Genomic DNA, 17,963 nt, shown 5'->3' on the forward strand with positions numbered 1-17,963 from the left:
ATATCAAAGTCACAATTCTCAAGAAGTCTAACATTGGACTCCAGCTCAGAGGTCCCTTATTTGCAGTGTGACTAGCCAATTTACTTAACCTAAATGTCTGCAACTATAACATAATCCCTGTAAAAGAATGTAAGGCTTGCTTGACTTTCTAACTGCTACTCAGTCAGCATCTTGGTAACTGGCAATTAGCAAGTACTTCATAAATATTTAATGAATAAAGTGACAAAAATTAATATTATGATTAAAATTAATCTTTTAATATTTGTTGTTTGACATTTTATTTATTAAACATCAATCTTTAATTCTAATCTGTAATATAGTAAGAATTAACTGCTTTTCAGCTTAAAGTACCTAAGATTTGTTTTAAAAATTAGCAAATACTGAAAGAACTTAGTACAAAAAATTCTCAATAAACAAGAACAGTAAGGAGGAGTTTTACAGTCACCAAAGCAGCAACAAAAAGGTAAAGCTGAATCAAGTCCATTGATTATGAAGTTGGCAACTACATCAGGGGTAAACATATGGGACCAGGGTTGAAGTTAAAAGATGAACAACTCTACAAAAGGTCACTTTAATTAAATTGGAAAAATTAGAACTAAAATAAATAGCCGTAAAGAAAATACCTATTTTACCTTGATATCTTGAAAGTCATCTTAGAATATTCCGTTCATGTTTCATTTTTTCTCAACAGAATCAATGCTTTTAATTATACATTTAGTTATTTTAATTAAAATATGTATTCTGGAGGATTACAATTTTAATGTCATCTCATGAATATCCCAGTTTATAATTTGGGCACTATAAATAAATGTTGATGTCAGTGTTTTATCCTAGTTACAATGTTCAAGAAAATAAAGCTTCAAGTACCTAAGCTGCAACTTTAACCCTAAAAACCACAACTGTGTCCTTTATTCTAAGGAACACTGAACATTATCTATATAAGTGATTCTCAATTAGAGTTAATTAATTGTGGATCCCAGTCGCACCCACTACCTACCAATGAAACATTCAATAATGTCTGAATCTAAACATATTTTTGGTTATATAACTAGTATGTGGGTTGGGGAGAGCTGCAACTAACATCACCTTGACAGAAGTAAGGTATATCACTGAATATTCTATAATGCACAGGATAGCCTCTGACAACAAAAGACTGATCCAAAAATTTAATAGTGCTGAGAAATCCTTGCTCTAAAAGAGTTGACAAAAAGCAGAGCTGACATTTTAAGTATAAAGTCTTATTATGTAAATCTTTAAATTTTCTATATTTTTAAATCTTAATTATTAGTATACTTATTTAGAAAAGCCTTCATTATAAACTATAAGTCACAAAACACATGCTAGGAAGTTAGAAATAGCCTAACAGTAGTTTTTCCTTTTTTTTAAAACAAAAGACTTTACTTCCTCCATACAAACTCTTACATAAAGAACCCAATATCTAAACCAGATTAAAAAACACAACAAGGAGTGCTCTAGTTGAAGCTGAAATAGAAAACCTAGAATTATACCTACCCAAATTCCTTCAAACCAAACCCCCAAATCTTCACCTGAAGTATCTCTACAGTTGACTAATATAAGAGGACTTTAACATTTATGGGCAAGGAAACAGGCTCAGAAAAGTAAAGAACCAGGCCACAGGGACACAAGCCTCTGGCAGTTAATACTAGGACTTAACTACTGACTTCCAGTGTTATTTTCTTTGCACTGAAAAACTTAAAGCCAAACAATATTAGGAGGCAGAGCTAAATTCACATTTCCCTTAATTTCTCCCATTCCTTCTACTCTAAAAAATGAGAGAAAAGAAATATAAATGAAAGTTTTTATATATGGGAAAAAATTAAATCTCAATTATTAAATAAAAGTATCTACTTAAAGTGTACACAAATGACTTCTAAACTCAAAGGAGCTTAACTTTTCTAGTATTTAAATTCTACAACATGATTAATTTTGCTTTGACCTTATTTTCCTATTAGAAATGATTCAGTACAATTGAATTTTATGATTTAAAAAAAAATCCCCTATTAGTAATTGCTACTACTGTCCTAAAAATCAGAAATAAGATCTCAAATATGTTGAATTACAAACAAATACAGCAATAATGAAATGTTAGCAAATCATACCTGAACGACCCAAGGGCTATTAGCAAAAGCCATGATGTCTCTTTCTTCCCAGAAAAAAGCAGAATCAGATCGCTTAATCATTTCAAATTTGCTGAGAAGTTTCATAGCATATACCTTTCTGGTGGATTTATGCCTTACCTTAAAAATTGAAAATGGAAAATAATGAACCATTTGTTAACACTGAAAGCATTGAATTTTCAAAAAAAAAATTTCTAAATGACTTTAAGACCCTTTTAAAATAATTTAACATTATAGCTCAAGTTATTTTTGTTTTCTTCTCTTTTACCGAATTTTCCAAAATAAGTAATGACAAGGATTTAGTTACCAGAAGCAGGCAACATTAGGAGGAAAAGTCTTTATTCCTATTCCCTACTCTCTGTGCTGCATCCTACTTATAAAACTTACTATGACATAACATTGTGGATAGTCTGTCCACAGCAAAGATTTGTGCTATTTAAAATACCTTTTCTTTGAATCACAGATTAAAATAGGGCTATTTTAATTCACATGGTTTAACCCATTTTAGACGTGTACAAAATACAGAACAGCTATTAAAGTCCTAGTTCCTAATAAAAGTTTCATATAGTATGGCTGCCTGAAGAAAATATGCCATACTATTCCTGAATTTGGCTCTTAAGCTTTCACATCCTTAGACACCAATGTCTTGGGGAATTTAAAGCAACAATTTTATAAATATGATACTTTCCCAAAAATATATGTCAAACACAAAAATAGATTTTTAATTTCAAAAACCTTTTTTAATATCATCAAAATAACCTACCAATTGAACTTCTCCAAATGCACCTCTACCAATCACCTTCACTACTTCATAATCTTCAGCTTTCATTCGTAAATCTCTAATTTTATTTATTGTATCTTTATCTGTATAAAAAGAAAAGTTTGTAATATTAAATCACAGATACATAATTGAATGAAACTACTTACTTTACATTCAAGTATTTGAAACACATAATGAAAACAAACCATTATTAATACAGAAGCATGCAAAGTCATAAAATAGAGAACTGACTAGTGGACTAAGAATTGCTTTACATATATTGTGGATTGTATTCACTATAGCTTTTAATGTTTTCATCAAAGTCTGACTTAACAGAATGCTTTGGAAAACAAATACTATACTACAAATGCTTTGGGGATAATTACTTACTTCTGTTCTTTTACGTGTATATCAAATTTGAAGTTTAGGACCTTGGGTAGGTATTTTAGATTAGTAAAATAAATTTTTTATAAAGTCAATATGAAGACCCTTTAAAAAGGTATAAACATCAAAAGGCAAACAATCACATACTTAAATCATATTTAAAATTTCACTAATTAAACCTAGATTTTTCAACTTAAAATACACAGTGGGAATCACTACATTTATTTATATAAACCTGTCATACTATAATAATTTACAAACCCTCACTGGATAGATATTTTAATTCCTAATTTGGTCATAGATTAAAATAGGGCTATTTTAATCCACATGGGTCAACATTGGCATGAGATTACATGGAAAACCCTCACATTTTAGACTTGCACAAAATACAGAACAACTATTAAAAGTTCTAGTTCTTAATAAAAGTTGCATATAATATGTTGTCTTTCTTTTAAAATGTACATTTAAACTCAAGAGTTGGCATACATTATGACCAATAGACACATGTAACAGCAATTTTTCACAAAGCGGGAACATAAGTACATTTATTTTTTGGTTATGTAATACCTGCTCCTGAAGGAATTATAAACAATAATTTGCTGCATAAATATTTATCTACTTTACAGGATCTATCACTGTAGATCATAAAGATAATTTTAAAAGTTATTGCTTTTAAGTAGTTCAGACAAGCAAATGAAAGAATTAAAAAATACATATTTAAAAAAACACTATAAGGGAGATAAAGCAAAGTTTTTTAAGTACTATGAAGACACCTAACCCAAGGGATGAAGTTAGCTAAAAACATAGAGTTTTCTTCCTAGAGATGATGATACTTCTGAAAGTAGTCTTTAATGAAGAAAAAGGCTAGCCAGTTGTAGAAAAGAGAACATGACAGGCAATGGGAACTGTAAGTCATAGCATAGATAAACTGTTCATCAGAAATTACAAAATTATTAATCATAAAAATATTTTTGAATCTTTTTTCTTTTATATATATATATATATATGTTTACACTATTCTTAATTCTGGACATTTTTTCACCTCAGTTGTAATCTTCATGGACTTCCCACCACTTCTTCACCCGTGTGCCATCACCACAGTCCCATGTGATCTTCCCACCCTCATGCAAAAAATCTTTTGCATATTAAAAAAATTTTTAAAAGATTTGTTTATGCATGCATACAGAACTGGGTACAAGCCAGAGGTCCAGGGGCAGTGATAGAATTCACCAGAGGCAGAGCTGTGAACAAGAGACAGATCACTAAGTACACTGCTGAGGGGAGGAGCGGGCGGGTCAGGAGAGGTCTGCCATGCTATGTGGGCCTACTCCCTGGCCAGGGATGGAACTTGCACTTGAAGCGGCAGCAGCAAGCTTCGTAGTGCTGTGCTTTAACCTGCTGTGCCACGAGGGGCCCTGCACATTAAATTTAAAGCAGCTCAATATATAAAATGGATAAAAGCAAGTACTTTGCTTCAGGAGGTTCTGTGGTAGGAAATATTGGAAAGGGGTTGGACCTTATCTACCTTAGATTCCTCCATAATGCAGCCTTTGAGAGGAGGCTTATAGGATCCATAGGGAATTAAGAAGCACAATTTGAATACTACCACATGTTGGAAATCAGGAAAAGCAGTAAGGCAGATAACCAATAGTTACATTTCAGCTAAACTACCCTGGGGAATGTAAAATATGAACTCAATAAGGGCTAGACTGGAGGCAGGGGATAATTTTAAGAATAATTTAATACTCTAGATAAAGAGTTTAAAAGTACTGAACCAGGATAATGTGTTATATACAAGCCTGAAGGTGAGAAAGGATCCCTGGTTCTGGTTATGAGAGGCTCAGAGTTTTAAGCAGGCTACAGAGTTTGCAGTTTGAGCTCAGAAAATATATCTGCTGCCTACTGATTTGGGAATGGTGTTCTTGTCTCCTGTTTTAATTCTGTACAGCATAGGAACTATAGTAAGCAGTTTGACGTTATTTATGATTCAAACATAAGTTGTAAAAAATTATATTTTGCATAACATGAAGGAAAAATGTTTTTCCTTTTAATTTTTTGATTTTTAAGTTGAATTCATAAAGAAACATTAGGTCTGGAGTAAAAATTTCCAAAGTCTATTAAACTAATTATTAAGAATCACCCTTGTGGAGAACCCTGTTGTTTCTCCAGCAGGAGCATGGAAGGATTTGCCTGGCCTCAGCAAACATGGTGGGGAAAGAGGCCTGCAGTGAAATAGTTACCCATTCCTTACCCCCATATTAACCCTCCAATGTTTGCATAATTTCACAATGAAACTGAGAATGGCTCTTCTTGAGAAAAAATGCCCAGTCTGCTCATACTGCCATACAAAATACCACAGACTAAGGTGGTTTGAACAACAGACATTCATTTTCTCAGTTGTAAGGCTGGAAGTCCCAGATAAAAGGCAGTCATGTTTGGTTTCTAGTGTGGCCTTTCTTCCTGGCTTCTTGGCAGGAGTTTAATTCTATCACTAATCCTATCTTATCAGCCTCTTACCCTTAAGAGTTCTTTTAACCTGAATTGCCTAGTAGCTTTTTCTCCAGTCATATGTTTGGACTATGTATATAGTTTGTTTGGTTACCCATCACCTATATGCTTGCATTATGACTTCTATTAATGAATCTGGGGTAGACAACAATTTAGTTCATAACAGTACTCAGATCGTAGTAAAAGGTGACGTCACCTCTGCTGTATGCTAAAATTAAACTGGATGCTCAGTTTCAGTTTCTGACAAAAATTTACAAAAATGATGGATAAATCCATGAGAATAATGTTGCCATTCACATCAGTTCAATGAACACATGATAGATTCAACTACTTTCTACAAAGAACCTGCTGACACACAACACAATGAATAGCTTTAAAACCTATGTTTTCACAAGTTTTTTAAGTTTGTCCAATTAAGCCTTTTTCTGCACCATATATAATTTTAATTACCACCACTTCAAATACATCTTTGACTCAACTTCAAACACATCTTAAGACTCTACTTCAAGTTGTACTTAATATTTTCTCAATATCTTTAAAAAAATATTCTTGCATATAGCTGTTCGTGCAGACTATACACAGGACGTAATTCTTTAGTAACTCCAAATTTAGCACTGACTCAATATAAAAGGTCAAAGAAAAATCATTCAAAATTGTTTGTCTTGTTTTTAAATTGACAATTGATAAAATAATTCAAACCCTACTATGCCCCAATACAACAACATTCAAAGCATACTTTTCTTCCCTTTTTGACACGATGGTTATACAATGGTAGTAAGAGAAATAAAATGTGGTACGGTAATACACACAGTAAAACTGAGTTAAAACTGTGTCACTGTGATTTATTTATAGTGTATTAAGCAGCAGTGTGAAGAAAGGACAATGCTGTACAATTTCTATCATAACTGCTCAACTCAGCTGTTATAGCACAAAAGCAGTCATGGGTAATATATAAAAGAATAAGCATGGCTATGTCCCAATAAAACTATTTACGGTCATTGAACTCTTAACTTGCATATTATTTTCACATTATGAAATACTGTTTCTCAGCTGACTTTTTAATCAAGCCTTTAAAAATACAAAAGGTGGGCCTCCCTGGTGGCACAAGGCTCTAAGTCTCAGCACTATCAAGCTATCACCAGCCACTGCAGCACCACAGTTCGATCCCCAAGCCAGGGAACTAAATCACAAGGCACAGCAGACATCTCCTGCCTCACCCACTGTTTTTTGTTTTTTTTTCTTTTTTGAGCAGTGTATTTCAATAGATCTTCCTGGGGATGTACTTTATCAATCTCTGCTCTAAAAGAAACTGAAGTTCCCTGTGAAGGCCAGTGGTCCTTACCTCCCATGATTTTAAACCATTGGCTCTAAATGTGAATAGGTAAACTCCACTGCTATCACTACAAGGCCAGCCTAAATCTGTCAGCTTTGATTTTCATGTTACTGTGATTGGAATCTGGCAGGTCATCACATCTTATTACTAGAAAATATTAGTTCCAGGTTAACTGAGCACCTCACTAATATTTTCTTGTAATTCTTTTATTATTAATTGTTTATTTGCCTTTGTTACTCATTTTACATCTACTATAAATTTTTATTTCAATTCCACAAGTTAATCACTTTTACAACAACTTTTTGGAAAGGAAATGTTGTCAAAAGCTTTTTCCCCAAAAAGCAACTAACAATTTTTATATGCTTAAATTTTAATGAGGTAACACTAATTTATAACATTATATAAGTTTCCATTATATTGCAAAACAATATAATTTGAGATCTGTACACATACAACACATTATGATTTCCATCAAGTCCACTTCCCATCACCATACACTGGGCCTTTTATACGCATTTCACCCCCTCCCCAATTCTTTCCCTTTGGTAATCTCTAATCTGCTTTCTGTATCTAAGAATTTGCTTTTGGTTTATTTGCTTTTTTTCTTTATGTTGCATATGTAAGAGAAATCATGTATTATTTGTCCTTCTCTGTCTGATTTATTTCAGTTAGCATACTGCCCTCAAGGTGCATCCATGTTGCTACAAAAGCATTACATTATTTTTTATAGCTGAGTGGTTTTCCATTGTGTACATCTTCTGCATCCATTCATCCATCAGTGGATAAACAGGTTGTTTCCATAGCTTGGCTACTGGATCTCCATACTGTTTTTCATAGTGACTGTGCCAATTTACACTCCAACCTCTTTGCTCCACATCCTCAGCAACTCTAGAGTCTTGTCTTTTTGATAACAGCCATTCTAACTAGTGGTCAGGTACTGAATTGAAACCTCAACTAAAGTTTTATATTTCCCTAATAATTAGTGATGACAAGCATCTTTTTATGTGCCTGTTAGCCACTGTTTCTTTTTTAAAAAATATTTATTTTGCATAGGGACTGAAATGTAGGCCAGAGATGTGGGGGATAAAAGAATTCACCAGAAAGAGTGGGGAACATAACAGATTTACTGAAATGCACTAATAAGGAGAACAGTGGGAGATACAAGTGAGGTCTGCTGTACCATGTGTGGGTTAGCTCTCTAGCCAGGGATAGAATTCAAGCTGGCAAAGTGATAGTGCTGAGAGTTAACCCCCTAGGCCATGAGGGAAGCCCCCACTGATTTAATTCTTAATGATTTTAATATACCCACAAATGATATTTCCTATAGCCCAACTTCTCAATAGCTTTGCTTCTTTCCTTCAATAACAGTATCCTTTGTATACTATCTTAGCCAGTCATTTTCATAGTCATATACGTGACGGTCATTATTAGTAATTATAATTTCAATTTCAAATCTTATACTCTAAAAGCACACCCTTATCCTAACTTAACCCCACAAAGATCAGCACCCGTACCCTTGAACATGCCGAAACACAAACAAAAGACCATATTCTAATCCCACTTTAAATTCAAAATCACACACATAAATGCCTAGAAATCTACTTGGCAGCCATTTATATCCCAGTCTATTCACTCTCCCACTCTGCTAGAGGTATTTCATTTTTTCTTTTCAAAACTCCCACAGCTCTCCCACTGATCCTCAATACACTCATGGATGAACTAAAATGTCCTTATATATTAAGCAGTTGGTATCTACTGTTTAAAAAAAAAGGTCCAACAAATGTCAACAAATGTCAAACCAAGGAACAGTCGTCATAATTAGTAACTCACACTTGTTTTCCATTGAAAATGACAAATCCTCCCCTGGACCCTCCACAAAGTGATTTCTGAAGACTACAGTTTTTTGAACTCCAGGATGTTCTGTCCCAACAGAATGTAGTCAAAAGCTCTGCGAAAGACAGAGACCAGGGCAGAAGAAACAGCTATACCGCACTTTTTCATGACCTTGTTCCTCTGTGTGCTATATATTCAATTGTTTCCAACAGGCATGTACTTGAATAACAGTCATATCAAATTTAATGTTAGAAATTTAATAGATGGTTTCACCATAAATTTCTACTTATGATTTCATTTCTCAATTGACAGCACAATTTTATCAGGGACAAACCAAGAAGACTTCTTGACTCCCTTTATTTTTCCCTTTTACACTATACATCTTCTTCCAAGAAATCACGCTCTCTCCATTTTTGAAGTATCTGGAAGCTAATAACTTTTAATCCTCTATGCTATGATGAAACAAGTGAGCATCATCTCTTCCTGTAATTATTGTAACCACTTCTTGACCTATTCCCTAAGTCTATAGTTGCCTCTCAAAATTCTACTCTTAATACATGATGGTAATTCTTAACACAAGTCAGACCATGTTAGTCCTCTGCTGAAAGCTCTCCAATGTCTTGCTATCTCACAAAAGCAAAAGTCAAAGATCTTACAATGGCCAACAAGTCTCTATATAACCTAACACTCTTTACTCTTCTGATATTCCTTGCTTACTAGTTTAAGTTACAATGGCTTCCTTGTTGCTCCTCAAATACACTGGCTATTCCTGTATGTGCTATTCTTTTCTCTCAAACACCTGCATGGTTAACTCTCAAACAACTTCAATTCTTTTCTCAAGTGTGAGCTCTGCCATATTTATCCTATCTAAAACTACAAAATTCTCAGAATGTCTAAGCTTTCTTATAGATTATAATATTTTTTCCATAGTAAACATCAAACTCTTTGTTACAGAATTGGTTTCTGCAAAATTATATATATGGTAAATTCTCATCAATTCTAAGACTAATGAATAGTATTTTTACTGTTTTTATGGTTATCATCTGGGTTGACTCAGTTAATGATGCCAGAAAGGCAGTTTCACATAGGGATATCCTACTACAAATCAAAATTAGCAAGGAATGAAAAGGGCAAACAGAGTCATATTTCATATATAGAAACCACAAGCACTGACAGGCCATTAACTAGCTATTTGGTGTCTAAATTGTCACAAATTAGCAAAGGAGATTTGGGGGAAAAATTAAGAAATTCTAATTTCAGGATTACCAAATGGCACAGCGGATTAGGATGCAGCACTGCAAACTAACAGCAGCTGCTTCAGTGTGAGTTCGATCCGCAGCCCTGACGGTGACCCACATGGTGCAGCAGACCGCTCCTGGCTCACCCACTGCTCCCCTCAGAACAGTCAATCTGCCTGTTCTATTCCCCACTCTTTCTCTGGTGAATCCTCTCACCACCTGCACCTCTGGCCTGTACCCCAGTTCTATGTGTATAAATAGTAAGTAAATTTTTAAAAAGTAAATAAATAAAAATAAAAAGTGTCAATAATATATTGTTCAATCTAACTTTCTAAAAATAAATGGGTAATTTTTACTTAAAATCTTTTAAAAATCACATATTATACTCAATAAATTCTACTTCCAGGAACTTATCCTAAGAAAATAGGATGTGATGTGGAGCCTCTACAATGTTTATTTTTTTCAATGTTAAGATCCAATAATTTCATAAGTGGAACACTAGGCAATATTTAAAACTGCTGTTGAAGAATATTTAATTACATAGAAAGATGCTCAACATACAGTGTTTATCTTTTACACAGAAAAGTTGGAGTGTAGGCAGGACTTGTTGGCAGGGGGTTTCTGAAGATTCACCAGAAACAGAGTGGGGAGCAAAACAGACAGATTTACTGAATTATGCTACTAAAGGAGGCAGCAGACAAGACAGGTGAGGTCTGTTGCACCACATGTGGATTAGCTTCCAGGCCAGGGGTCGAAACTCAGGCCATAGCAGTGAAAGAACAGAGACTCAATCCCCAGGCCACCAGAGAAGCTCAACATAGTGTGTTGAGCAAAGAAACAGAAAAAGCTGCATGTGGCATGTAAACTCTGTTTTATAAAAGCACAAATATATATTGATATCTATGGATAGAAAAACAATCCAAAGGCAAAAATGCCAAACTTAAATAACTTTCACTCTCTTTTCTACAAAATATTTTGTAGATTCTCCTGACAGAATCCAAACTATTAAGATTTCTTTCACATTCCTAATCATTTTATATAGGAACTACTAGTAAAATAATCAAAGCATCAAAAGAACAGAAAAAAGAAAAGCTTAAAGTAAATATTTAGTTATATACAGTCTTTCATTAAACCACAAAGAATTACTTACATCTGCTTAAAAAGTTGTCAATATTTTTGTTTTTTCTTAAGGCAGGAAAATCCAAATCATATACCAAAGCATCCAATCCATCCTAAACAAACAAACAAACACACAGTTAGTTTTTTGGATCATACAACACTTTCTCTTTGTATTAGTAAAGAATAAAGCATAACCTTTAGCATTAATTAATTGCTCTCTCCATTATATATTTATTTAACATCTTCTATAAGGTTACATGACTGTGAAAAGAGAAGATTTCTTTTACTCCACATATAGGTATTCTTTTTCTCTTCTAACTCTCTCAGGCATGTAAACAGCAAGCTTATGACAAACTGACTTGTAAGTGACTTCAACTCATGCCCTCTTTCACTCATATGGAAATGAAATAGTACTTACCACTTTTCCTTACTGCATTTATCTTTATTTCAAAAACACTCATCAAAAACAAATAGCCTATATTTGTAACTACAAATATTTTTTTTGTAACTGCAAATATTTTATAAGTCAGTAACTAAAAAGCAATTTCTAAAATAAAGAATTTGGTGTAAAGTAAATTGTGTAACTTAAACATAGTTTTAATTACGAAAAATATATTGTGTTTTCATAAGGGTTCTCTTCCTTGAAGCACTTCCTAAGGATATCATTAGTGAAGAAGAAACATGGGCTTTTGTTCTTAAGCAGTTATTTAAATATAAGCAAGTACAGACATGCCACAATGTGAAGGTGTACCAGTCAGTGATAACTGGAAATAATCAATTCAAACTATACTGTGTCATGTGGCAGGGGCAAGAGTTAACACCAGATAATACCAAATATTCTTCGTTTTGTTTAGTTAGGAAAATTCAATTTGCTTCTCCAGGAACCAGAAATAAACAGCAAGTTAAAATTCTCCTTCTGCAGACCAGGTACAGTCATAACCATAAAAAGTTGAAGGGGAAATTAAAACCAGACAATTATGCACGTCATAAACTTGGGGAAATGAATCCTTTTATTCACCATTCTAAAATTTTATAAGCTAGTGAAGAATAACAATTACCCAAACCTTAAGTCTATGTTGTAGTCTACTTAGGCCCTTAATAGAAATTATTAATCCAAGCACAAAAACAATTTACAAGGAATAACAACCAAAGTATATAATCCTATTATTCCACTTAATTTTATGATTGAAGCATGAAGCAAAACTTCCTTCTACTTTCACATAGCTTAATAATCAATTTAAGAATTGTAGTGGAGAGGATCTACAAGAGAAACCAATCAATGTCATGGAATTATAATAACTAAATTTTTTTGCTTTCTGATATGAGACCAATTATAGTATATTTTGAAAGAAGCCAGTGACACTGAAGAATTACTTCCACATAAACACACAAAGATAGGTATAGTTAGTTGCAAATGTAACATTTGACAGGAATTCCTAAAGAATCAACATTTCACAATTCTTAAGTGTCAACTACCAATTAGGCAGGAAAAAAACACCAGTTATGTTATCTTACAACAGAACATGAGCAAAGGGTGAAAGGGTGAAGCAGAAGAAAATTATTCACCTGAATACTGCTGTAAAACTAGTTTGCTGGATAGTTTTGAATTACAAAAATAAAACTTATAAAATATCATTTAGGATTAGTTTTACTAGTATGAACATGCTTGTTTATAAGGTGTAAAAATGCAATGGTACAAAGAAAAAAACTATATATTATGCATAAAAATCATTTATGTTTAGGAAAAACTTATTGTTAGCTCAGGTAAGAGATTACAGTAGAAACATACAAGAGACCATTTAGATCCAGAAGATAAACTGAAGTGAGATTCTTTCAGAAAGCAGGTCATTCAAGAGCAGCTATGATATAAGGGTATTTCAAAAGTCATGTAAACACACAGGCAAAAATATACACTAAGAAAAGTCCAAAGACCCAAACCTTTCACTTCAGACTGATCATAAACTCAGAGCAAGTTTAAGTGTTAAAGGAGTGCCCTGGAATAAGCCAATCAAAAAAGACTGGAAGAGGTGGTTCTGTCTTTTTTTGAGAGGGTGGAGAATGTGTATTGTTTATCTTAGCATGTGGTATTTAAGAACACCTCTGTCCACAACATTAAAGAGGAACTGGAAGAAGAGATCTCAGTAATCAAATACAATAAGAAATAGTCTTTGCAAAAACAATTTTAAAGTCTCAGAACAAATGGATTACTACAGCCATCAAAACAAAAGAACAAACTGAGGAGGAGACAAAAAAAACCTGATTTCTAAGTTACCAATTATAATAATCAGTGGACAATTTGCAATAATAAAAAATTGCAAGACATAGAAATAAACAGAATAATCGCTGATTCAGAGGAGAAAAAGCAAATGGTCAGAAACCATTCCCAAGGAAGCCTAAACACTAGACTTGTTAGACAAACATTAAAACAACTCTTAAATATGTTCAATGTGAGTAAAAGAGAATGTCAACAATGAAATAAAAAAAAAAAGTGAAACCAAATAAAATTCTGGAGCTAAAATGTAATTACTTTGCATATAAATGGATTAAATTACCCAAAGAATGACTGACAAAATGGATTTTTAGAAAATGTGCCAACTACATGTTATCTATAAAAAACTCAATTTAATTCTAAAGAGACAAATAGATTACAAGTAAAAAGACAAAATAATTAAGCAAATAATTAAAAAAGAACTCCAATGGTTAAAAAACTCAATGAGACAAAACAGTTAATGTCAAGATGAATAAAAGAAACAAAGAAGTTACATATTAACAAGCAACACTCAATAAAGGGGCTATGTAAAAATTACAAATTATAAACCAAACATCAGTCTCAAAATACACAATATTTACTGAATTTAAATGAGAAATGAACAAATCTACACATAATAGTTGGAGACTTAATTATTCATTTTAACTTAGCAGAACCACCTGAGAGGAGGTTAATAAAGAGAGGACAAGAGTAACATAAAAACCAATTATTGATAGATCTAGCAGATATACACAGAACACTTCAATCAACAATAGATGAATACACTTTTTTTCTCAAGCTCATGTGGGACATTCTACGTAAGTCTTAATAACTTTTAAAAAACAGAAATCAAATTATCTTTTCTAATCACAGTGGAATGAAATTACACATCAATAACAGTAGGAAAACTGGTAAATTACAATATGTAGAAATTAAAAAACACACTTAAAACAACCAGTGAGTCAAGGAACTCATGGGAAGTTAGAAAACAGCCCAAGACAAATGAAAACAAAAAGCACTACATATCAAACCTTAGAGAAGGCAAGGAAATCAGTGCTGAGAAAGAATGTATAGCTATAAAATTTATATTAAAAAAAGAAAAAATCTCAAATCAATAACCTGACTTTATACTTTATGGAATGGTGGTGGGGGGTGAGTGGGGTAGCAAAGAAACCCAAAGCTAACAGAAAGAAAGAAAAACAGGCTAGAGTGGAGATTAATAAAATTGGGAATAGAATAAAAAAAAGAAAATAGAAACCAAAAGGTGGTCTTCTGAAAAAACCAACAAAACTGACATATCTTTAACTAAATTGACTAGGAATAAAGAGAGAATCCCAAATTACAAAATTCAGAATGAAAGTGGAGACATGACTATTAAATGTCACACCTTGGAATATGGTTACTTTTTACTATGTCCTTTCTGCTATTTTATAAGGTTAATATCTATTTTGTGAGATTAATGTCTGGTAATTGATTCTGTCCTTTACATTTTTTGTGACCTCATATAATCATTTACCATCTATAAAAATGTGTCTTCAGGGCCCTCCCTGGTGGTGCAGCGGGTTAAAGCACAGCACTGAGAAACTAAAGCCACTTCCCCATGAGTTCGATCCCTGCCTGCCCCGGAGGTGACCACATGGCATGGCAGACCTCTCCTCACCCGCCCGCTGCTCCCCTCAGCAGTGTACTTCGTCGATCTGCCTGTTCTGCTCCCGCTCTGTCTCTGGTGAATCCTCTCACCCTCCTCATCTCTGGTCTGTGCCCCAGTTCTGTACAAATAAAAAAATAAATCTTTAAAAAAAAAAGTGTCTTCAAACTAAAAGTAGTTCATCAAGCGTAGGTTTTAAATCAGGTAATTTTGTAATCTCATTTTAACCAATCCATTTGTTCATTTTTCAAAAACTTTTCTACTACAAATTGATTTATGCCCCTTCTATTCTTTAAGATAGTGACCTTTTATTTTTCCTATGCCATGAAATGTTGCTCAAAGAAATTAAAGACTAATGAAAAGACACTATTAACACTAAATACTAAAATGGCAGTATTATGGTAGCCTATAGATCAGTGCAAATCATTATCAAAGTCCCAACAATTTTTCCAGAAATAGAAAAGACCTAACATAAAGTACATACGAGAAATTCAAAATACCCCAAATAGCCATACGATCTCAAAAAAAAAGTTGGAAGACTTTCTGATTTCAAAACTCAGACACAAGTTTATATAAAAATCAAAACAGGCCCTCCCTGGTGGCGCAGTGGGTTAAAGCACAGTACAATGCAACTTAAGCCACTTCCTCAAGAGTTCGATCCCGCCTGCCCCGGAGGAGATCCACATGGCGTGGCAGACCTCTCCTGACCCGCCCGCTGCTCCCCTCAGCAGTGTACTTCCTAGATCTGCTTGTTCTGTACCCCACTCTGTCTCTGGTAAATCCTCTCACCCACCGCATCCCTGGCCTGTACCCCAGTTCTGTATGAATAAATAAATCTTAAAAAAAAAAAAAATCAAAACAGTGACTCTAACCACAAAAAAAAACACAAAAGAATGAAGAGTTCACAAATAAGCTCTCAACCATACAGTCCAGTGACTTCCAAAAGAGTTTCGGCACTCCCTGGTAGTGCAGCACTGTGTGTCTCAGCACTGTGAAGCTATCTATAGTGACTATATCATGAGTTGGATGCCTCATAGTGTGTACAAACCTCTCCTGTCTATCTGGCTGCTCCCCTCAGCAGTATATTTCAATCAATCCACCTGTTCTGCTCCCCACTCTCTGTCTCTGATGAATCCTCTCACGCCCTGCACCTCTGACCTGTACCCAGTTCATGTACACATAAATAAATCCTTTTAAAAAATGTTAAATGGTCTATAGCAGCAATTCAAGTTAAGAGACTGATAGAACCAATAAACAAAGCATTACCTAACTACAGGTAAGAAATTCATTCTCAAATGTACTATATACAGATAGGGTTAAAAGGATGATAGTGATATATCATGCAAGCAGTAATCATAAGAAAGCTGAAGTGGATATTTGTATTATGAGATAGACTACAAATGAAAGAATATTACTAGCAGAAAATGAAAGACTACTACTAGTAGAAAATTATACATTGACAAGAGTCAACCCATCAAGTCATGACAATCTTAAATGTGTTCTAGACCAACCTGCAAAAAATGCAAAGCAAAAAAAGGAAATATACAAATTCACAATTTTAGTGACAAAATACCTCTCAACTGAGAGATCTGGCAAGAAAAACAGCAAGAAAACTCAACAATACCATAAGCCAACAGAATTAACAGGCATTTATAAAACATTCCATCCAAGAGCAGCAAAAGACATTCTTTACAAGTACTCATAAACATTTAGGTAGAACATATCCTTGCCATACTTCAATCTGCCATAAATTTATAAGAAATCAAAATCAGAGTGTGTGTGTTCTCTGATGCAAACTAAAATAACCATTGGGAGAACTTGATGAAAGCTGCACAGGATCTTTCAGCACTGTATTTCCAACATCTTATGAATCTGTAATTATTAAAAATAAAAGTTAAAGCCATCCCTGGTGGCGCAATGGGCTTAAGCACAGCACCAAGAGGCTATCCACAGCCACTGCAGTACCAAGTTCTATCTCCAGCCAGAGAGGTGACCCACATGGCACAGTTGTTTTGCCCACTGCTCCCCTCAGCAGTTTATTTCAATCAATCTACCTGTTCTGCTCCCCACTGTCTCTGGTGAATCCTCTCACCTGACCCCATACCTCTGGCCTGTACCCCAGTTCCTGTATGATAAATGAATCTTTTTAAAAATATAAAAATAATCATGCTTAGTAAGATAAGCCAGAAAGAGAAAGAAAAATACCGGATGGTTTCACTCATAGCAGGAGTATAATGGACCAGGCAGGAAAATAACAAAAATAATGAACAACCATATACCAGAGACATTTTGCGGGGGTGGAGTGGGGAATGGGATCAAAAACGGGGGAGTGGGGAGCGAAGTGCATGGGATTTTGGCGATGGCACACGGGTGACATGGTGATGGGAAACCTGCCAGGATTACAATTGAGATGGAAAAAAAATGTACAAAATGATGTAAAAATAAACTGTTATATAAAAAAATATATATATAGGCCCTCCCTGGTGGCGCAGTTGGTTAAAGCACAGCATGAAGAAACTAAAGCTACTACAGCATGAGTTCGATCCCCGCCTGCCCAGGTGACCACATGGCGCGGCAGACCTCTCCTGACCCACCCGCTGCTCCTCTCAGCAGTGTACTTCAATGATCTGCCTGTTCTGCTCTCCACTCTGTCTGTGGTGAAGCCTCTCACCACCCCTGCACCTCTGGCCTGTACCCCAGTTCTGTATGCATAAATAAATACATCTTAAAAAAAAATATATATATATATATATA

General features: G+C 34.2%; 1 protein-coding gene across 1 annotated transcript in view; it reads right to left on the bottom strand.

Annotated features, from left to right (window-relative positions):
• ROCK1 (Rho-associated, coiled-coil containing protein kinase 1) overlaps positions 1-17,963 on the bottom strand; it is a 106,161-nt gene that overhangs the window by 60,569 nt on the left and 27,629 nt on the right. The window contains exons 2-5 of the mRNA XM_012725778.1: positions 11,345-11,426; positions 2,902-3,002; positions 2,121-2,258; positions 1,513-1,568 (exon numbers count right to left, since the gene is read on the bottom strand). Coding sequence (XP_012581232.1) covers positions 1,513-1,568; positions 2,121-2,258; positions 2,902-3,002; positions 11,345-11,426 — 377 coding nt within the window. The remainder of the gene's footprint in view (positions 1-1,512; positions 1,569-2,120; positions 2,259-2,901; positions 3,003-11,344; positions 11,427-17,963) is intronic.

Source organism: Condylura cristata, unplaced genomic scaffold (assembly GCF_000260355.1).
Source record: "Condylura cristata isolate star-nosed mole 26May11 unplaced genomic scaffold, ConCri1.0 scaffold00016, whole genome shotgun sequence".
Classification (NCBI taxonomy): Eukaryota; Metazoa; Chordata; class Mammalia; order Eulipotyphla; family Talpidae; genus Condylura; species Condylura cristata.